Here is a 7542-nt window from a genome sequence, read left to right on the forward strand (position 1 = left end):
AGTGAAGAACAACACCGTCTGCTCGAATTTGATTCGATTGATCGGACGAGCCTCAATCCATTTGGAGAACTTGTCGATTGATACTAGTATATGGGTGTAGCCCCCGGGGGCCTTCTGCAGAGGCCCAACCATGTCGAGCCCCCATACGGCGAACGACCACGTGATGGGGATGGTTTGCAAGGCTAGGGCCAGGAGATGTGTCTGCCGAGCATAGTACTGGCATCCTTCATAGGAGCGTACTAGCTTGGTAGCGTTGGCGACCACCGTCGGCCAGTAGAACCCTTGGCAGAAAGCGTTCCCCACGAGCGTCTGAGGCGCCGCATGGTGCCCGCAGGCGCCTGCGTGCAAGTCCCAAAGCAGGGCTTGGCCCGCCTCGGCAGTGATGCATTGTTGGAGGACACCTGAGGGACTTCACCTATACAATTTGTCATTGTAGAGGGCGTAGGTCTTAGCTCAGTGCGCAAGCCATTGTGCTTCGATTCTGTCGCCAGGAAGCTCCCCCCGATCAAGCCAATCAAGGAATGGGATTCGCCAATCCACATCCTGATCAGTCTGCGGAGGCTCGGTGTTGACTTCCATGACCTCAGGCTCGGTTGAGGGGGTCTCGACAGTGGAGGGGGCGTCGAGTTTCACCATGGTTTCCACCGGTGGGCCCTCCTCTGTTACCAAGGTGTAGTTAATGGAAGGCCTGTGGAGGTCTCTGGCAAAAACGTTCGGGGGGACCAGTGCCCGTGCCGAGGCCATTTTTGCCAGCTCGTCGGTGGCCTCATACTTCCGCGTGACGTGATTTAGTTTGAGATCATCGAACTTGTCTTCCAGGCATCGTACCAACTTGCAGTAAGCCTCCATTTTGGGGTCGAGGCAATTTGACTCCTTCATCACTTGATCTATGACGAGCCTCGAGTCGCCTCGGACGTCGAGGCGCCGTGCCCCAAGTTTGATGGCGACTTGCAAGCCGTTGATGAGGGCCTCGTACTCGGCCACGTTGTTGGAGGCGGTGAAGTGGAGCCGCACCATGTAGCGCATGTGTACTCTGAGGGGTGAAATGAAGAGCAGACCCGCGCCTGCCCCGGTCTTCATCAAGGATCCGTCGAAGTACAGGGTCCAGCACTCCGTCTGAATTTGAGCAGGTGGCAGTTGGGTGTCTGTCCACTCAGCCACGAAATCGGCCAAGACCTAAGACTTGATTGCTTTTCGAGGCACAAAAGTCAAGGTTTCCCCCATAAGCTCGATGGCCTACTTGGCTATCCTGCCCGAGGCCTCCCGATTATGAACTATCTCGCCTAGGGGGAAAGATGATACCACAGTCACTGGGTGCGACTCGAAGTAGTGACGCAATTTGCGCCGGGCCAGGACCATGGCATAGACTAGCTTTTGGATGTGAGGGTAGCGTGCTTTGGTCTTAGAGAGCACCTTGCTGATGAAATAAACAGGACGTTGGGTGGGTAGAGCATGCCCCTCTTCCTGCCTCTCTACCACTATGGCAGCGCTGACCACTTGGGTCGTTGCGGCGACGTAGAGTAAGAGGGCCTCGTCCCTGGCTAGGGGTACCATGATGGGAGGATTTGTGAGCAGCCTCTTGAGTCTATCGAGGGCTTCCTCGGCCTCGGGGGTCCAAGAAAAACGCTCAGATTTTCTCAAGAGTCGGTACAGAGGCAAACCTTTTTTGCCGAGGCGCGAGATGAAGCGGCTCAGGGCCGCAAGGCATCCCATGACCCTCTGTACTCCCTTGAGGTCTCTGATTGGTCCCATGCTGGTTATGGCTGAGACCTTCTCTGGGTTGGCTTCGATGCCGCGTTCCGAGACTATGAACCCTAAGAGCATGCCTCGGGGGACCCCGAACACACACTTCTCGGGATTGAGCTTGATGCCCTTCTCTCTAAGGCATTTGAAGGTTATCCTCAAGTCGTCGATGAGATCCTCGGCTTTTCTAGTCTTGACCACGATGTCGTCTACGTAGGCCTCGACGATCCGCCTAATGTTGTCGCCAAAGACCTGGGTCATGCACCGCTGGTACGTGGCACCTGTGTTTCTGAGGCCGAAAGGCATAGTCACGTAGCAGTACATGCCGAATGGTGTGATGAAAGAAGTCGCGAGCTGGTCTGACTCTTTCATCTTGATTTGATGGTAACCAGAATACACATCAAGGAAAGACAAGGTCTTGCACCCTACAGTGAAATCAACGATTTGATCGATTCGGGGTAATGGAAAGGGGACTTTTGGATATGCTTTGTTCAAACCAGTGTAGTCTACGCACATTCTTCATTTCCCATTTTTCTTCTTGACTAACATGGGGTTAGTCAACCACTCTGGGTGGGACACTTCTTTGATGAATCCGGCCATCAAGAGTTTCTGTATCTCCTCACCAATGGCCCTATGCTTTTCCTCATCGAAGCGACGTAGGCGTTGCCTCGCCGGTCTAGATCCGGCCCGAATGTCTAGGGCGTGCTCGGCGACCTCCCTCGGTATGCCCGGCATGTCCAAGGGACTCCATGCGAATATGTCAGCGTTTGCATGGAGAAAGTCGATGAGCATGGCTTCCTATTTGATGTCGAGGGTGGCGCTGATCCTCAGCGCTCGGTCGTCGGGGCAGGCGGGGTCGACCGGGACAAGTTTGATGGCTTCCGCGGGCTCGAACGCCCTCACGCGACGCTTAGAGTCAGGCGTCTCGCCACTGAGTTAGTTGAGGTGGGCGATGAGGGTCTCAGCCTCTGCAAGAGCCTTGGCGTACTCGATGTACTCAACGTCGCAGTCATATGCATGTTCATACGTGGACTCAATCGTGATGATACCGCTAGGGCCTGGCATCTCGAGCTTGAGGTAGGTATAGTTGGGGACTACCATGAACTTGGCGTAGCACGGCCGCCCTAGGATGGCGTGGTAGGCTCCCCCGAACCCGACTACCTCAAAGGTAAGGACTTCCTTGCGGTAGTTAGAGGGGGTGCCGAAGCAGACGGGAAGGTCGATGCGCCCGATGGGTCACGTGCGCTTCCCTGGCACGATGCCATGGAAGGGGGCGACGTCTCCTTGGAGCCTCAACCGGTCGATCTCCAAGAGCTCTAGGGTATTGACGTAGAGGATGTTGAGGCCGCTGCCTCCGTCCATCAACACCTTGGAGAGTCGGGTGTTGCCGATGATCGGGTCGACAACCAGTGGGTACTGCCCGGGATTCGGAACATGGTTAGGGTGGTCATCTCGATCGAAGGTGATCGCCTCCCAAGACCAGTCAAGGTACTAGGGAGTGGCCACCTTGATCGAGAAGACTTCTCGACGTTCCCTCTTGCGCTGCCGCGCCATAAGGCACGCCGAGGGTCCACCGAAGATCATGAAGGTGTTGCGTACCTCGGGGAACCCATCGCCTTTGTCCTCGTCCCGGTCGCCGGTGCCCTTCTGCTTGGCATCGTCATCGGGGAGCCCGAGCCTGGCCTAGTAACGTCGCAGCATGGAGCAATCCTCGAGGGCGTGCTTGACCGAGCCTTGGTGGTAAGGGCAGGGTTTCTTAAGCATGTTGTCGAAAGGCCTAGGGCCTCTGGGGCCTCGGGGATTCTTGCGTTCTGTAGCCCTGACCAGATCGGCCTCCAGGACCTCCTGCTTTCCTAGGCGCCCTTTTTCTTTCTCTTGGGGAGGTGGGAGGCCGAGGCCTCGGGGGCCTCGTCCCTCCGCTTTCCCTTGGTGTCGCTGTCGGGGAAGATGGCTCCGACAGCCTCCTCGCCCGAGGCGAAGTTGGTGGCAATGTCGAGGAGCGCAGCAGTGGAGTGTGGTACGTTCCGACCTAACTCTCGAACCAGGTCTCGACAGGTGGTGCCAGAGAGGAAAGCCTGGACAATCTCTGAGTCGCCGACGCTGGGCAACTCGGTGCACTGTTTGGAGAAGCGCCAGATGAAGTCTCGAAGAGACTTGTCTGGCTTCTGGTGATAGCTTTTAAGGTCCTAGGAGTTCCCAGGGCGCACGTATGTGCCTTGGAAGTTTCCGACGAAGATCCTAACCAAGTCGCGCTAGTTGTGGATTTGTGAGGGAGGAAGGTGCTCGAGCCAGGCTCGCGCTGAGTCTGACAAGAGCAAGGAGAGGTTGTGGATGATGAGCAGGTCATCGTCTACGCCACCTAGCTGGCAGGCTAGGCGGTAATCGGCAAGCCAGAGTTTGGGGTTGGTCTCGCCGCTATATTTCGTGAGATTGGCTGGTTGCCTAAACTGGGCCGGGAAAAGGGCAGCGTGGATGGCCCTGCTGAAGACCTGAGGGCCTGGCAGTTTAGGAGAAGGACTGCGGTCCTCCTCGCTGTCGTAGCGACCACCTCGGTGTGGGTGGTAGCCCCGAGCGGGCCCCTTGTTATCGTGGCGTCGTCGCCTACTGACCACCTCATGGTCTCCCTACACCTCGCGTCGATTGCCGAGGCGGTCCAGAAGCACGGGGGCCCCTATGGGCTATTGGTGCTCGAGCGGGTTTGGGACGAACCGAGGCTTCCCTATCCTATCGAGGCGGGGCTGCGGGCAAGTTCGAGGCGCCCCCATGCCGTCGGGAGGCGAAACTTTTGGCCTGCTGTACCGCAGCGGTCTCTAGGAGATCCCGGAGCTCGTCGCGGACCCGCCGCCCCTCCGTTGTAGAAGGCTCGGGCATTGCGCGGACTAGCATTGCCGCATCCGTGACGTTCTGGCTAGCGCGATTGAAGACTGGGGGTTGCTCGCTCCCTTCGTCGTCGTGGATGCGGTGATGTACATCACGGGCCCTTCGTCGGGCTCCTCCGCCTTTGCCACGACCTCGCTGCTCCTGTTCGAGAGAGTCTCGAAGCTGTTGTAGAAGAAGTCGGTCCTGTTCGACCTTGGCTTGGAGCTCACGGAGTTGTTCCAGGTCTGGGCGTTGAGGTTGCGCAAGAACGAGGTTCTCGTTCTATGCTGCCGGTAGGACAATGCGTGGAGGTGTGGCGGCGCCTGTACCCGGGCGAAGCGGGGAATGGCTACCTACCCCCTCGTCCTCTTCGCCCGCCCTTGGCATCCCAAGCCCGACGTGAAAACACTCACGAGTGGGGTCGTAGGTACCCTCATCGTCGGAGTCGGAGTAGCCAAAGCAGTAGTCACTTGCGGCCAAGAACTGGCGCATAGCCCCAGGGTCGTGGAGTCCAGAGAAATCCACTCCGGGCCATGCCTCGTCCTCCTCCGAGGAGTCGACGTGGGTGCTCAGGTCGAGAGCGAAGCGCTGGCGGCGTTCTGAGGGATCCTCGTGAGCGGCAGTGTAAGCGTAGGCGTAAGAGGCGGCGGCATTTCTCAACCCAAAGGGGTATGGGGATGGTGCCGTCGCCAAACTCTGCTCCACCGGGATCAGCTCCTCAGGGAGTGGTGGAGCGGAGCTTGATGACTAGGCATCGCCATGTGCCACCGGCGATTTTCCTTTGTCCAAGCTTAGGCTAGACAGGTCTCAAGCCAGGGACCCTATGCCAACAGCTGGTCGTAGGATATCGACGGGGAGTGGCGTGCCGCCCTGGATTCACGTAGCGTCGGGGTGGTCTTGCTCGTGTCGTGCCTAGCGAGCACGGTGAGAGCGGCCGCCCGGGCATCGCCTGCGCCTAGGCTACCGGTGCGTGACTTCATCGTCGGTTGGTGGGGCTCGAGGAGTGAGGAGTACCATGTCATACTCATGCCCTAGAGACATGACCTCTAGGCTCCCAAACCAAACCACCGTGCCGAGACGCAATGGTCGTACGGGGTCTGCCATCCGGAACCTGCTGGGATGACGAAACTGACACGCAGAGGCCCCTACCTAGCGCACCAACTATCGGTGTTTCGGACCGGGGGGTCCTCAACCAACCAGTGAATTTGAACTGCGTGCCCCTAATCCCGGATAGTGATGCAAAGAAACACAAGGTTTATACTGGTTCATGCAATCGATGCCCTACGTCCAGTCTGAGAGATCGATCTTGCATTCCTTGCACCGAAGTGCTTATAGTAGGGGGTTACAAGCTAGGGAGAGAGGAAGCTAGTCCCAGGTCTCGGCAAGGTGTCGTGTGGGCCGCTTGAGATGTTGTTCTCAGGCGACTGGGATGTGTGCGTGTGTGTGTGTTACAAGGTGTTCTTCTCTTCGAGTCCCCCTCTAAGTGGCCCAAGTCCTCTCCTTTTATAGTTGAAGGGAGGACAAGGACAATACATGTGTTAACTATACGGCGTCGTGCCAACAGGGGCGGTGTGTCCAAGCCCTGTGGCCTGTTCCTATGGCGGTGTGGTCGTCGGAGTGGTCCGTCCTTGGAGCACTGGGCGCGACGTGCTGGTCACGTCCGACCCTGTGCGTCATGGGAGCCCCTGGGCTGCCTCGGAGTGGGTGCGGCGGTGAACGTGCAAGCCGCTGTGGATGGACTATGTGCGAGGCCGAGGCTTGGTCGATGCCGAGGCTGCACCGCAGTGGGGGGTCTCGACGAGCACAAACCCTGAGATAGCCGAGACCTTGATGCACAGTGCCGAGGCCCCGAGTGGGCGGCTGATCTGGTGCGCCGGCTTGGAGGCGGTGATGACCTAGGCCAAGTTGTCCGTGCGATGTTGTTTTCGAGGCGGGGATCGCGGGACACAGTGTAGTGTGGGCACTGATCGTGGGCACAGCGTCAGAACACAGTGGCCGGTAATCCCCGTCGTGCCCTGTCCCAGCCGGTATGGCGCTGATGCCCTCGGGTCTCGTCGGCCATTTTATGGCGTCGAGCCATCGTCCGGCTGAAATTGCGGGAGTGGTTGAAGTATTAATGAGACATGACGCGCTGTCGAGAGGGTCGGTCGAGGCGGGGGGCGACGGGCTGCGGACGAACCGGCCTCGAGCGACACGGAGAATGAGGCCTCGCGCGAGACGGAGAATGAGGCCTCGCGCGAGACGGAGATCGGACTTCTTGCCGAGGCCTTGCGCGAGAGGCTCGCGCGAGGCAGAGATTGCGTCAGGACGCCGAGACCTCCTGCGCGAGGTTCGAGGCGAAGCGGAGAGCCTGACGGGCTCGGACGTGGCGGGTGAGGGGCCCACGGCTTACATTCTAGCTTTGTTTTTTGATGGGGCTTAAGTGACCCCTTTGATGTTCGCTCAGGGTACCCCGTTCTAAGGTACCCGACAACATTCTCATTAGGACGCGCGGTAGTATTTCTAACAAAACTCTAGCACATGTCCCACAAATTCTATGCTATGTCGTTGCAAGTTTGTTAGGAATCAATTAAACAAGCCTTAAATCCGACATGAAGAATGGTTGATCGATCTGATTGATTTTAGGTTGGATCTACACTAATTTGTTTTACAACGGACCGAGGATATGCTCATATATATATATATATATATATATATAGCTCTAGTGACATGGCACTAGTAGCAGTTAGAGCGTGTTTGGTCGTCAGGCAATAGTTAGAGCGTGAGACGCGACGCTACGCCCAAAGCTTCCACACCGCTATTTAGTTGATGATTTAAATTGAACATATGCAACTCTTTGCAACATAAAACCCCACCACAGCTATGGCGTCGATTTTTGGGGGCCGTAGCTTAGGCGTAACAACAGCTGCATGTGGCAGCCTGTGGCTAGCGGCCAAACAT

At 57.4% G+C, this 7542-nt stretch overlaps 1 protein-coding gene across 1 annotated transcript; it reads right to left on the reverse strand.

Moving 5' to 3' along the window:
- Positions 1 to 453: 453 nt before the first annotated feature.
- On the reverse strand, positions 454 to 849 carry LOC136528684 (uncharacterized). Its single transcript, XM_066521650.1, has one exon. It carries the CDS (start codon positions 847 to 849, stop codon positions 454 to 456), a length of 396 nt encoding a protein of 131 aa, XP_066377747.1.
- Positions 850 to 7542: the final 6693 nt, after the last annotated feature.

The sequence above is a fragment of the Miscanthus floridulus genome, chromosome 19, assembly GCF_019320115.1.
Source record: "Miscanthus floridulus cultivar M001 chromosome 19, ASM1932011v1, whole genome shotgun sequence".
NCBI classification, from domain to species: domain Eukaryota; kingdom Viridiplantae; phylum Streptophyta; class Magnoliopsida; order Poales; family Poaceae; genus Miscanthus; species Miscanthus floridulus.

Excerpts from the sequence above, each read along its gene's own strand:
- LOC136528684 (XM_066521650.1), bottom strand. The coding sequence starts at position 849 with ATGGAGGCTTACTGCAAGTTGGTACGATGCCTGGAAGACAAGTTCGAT.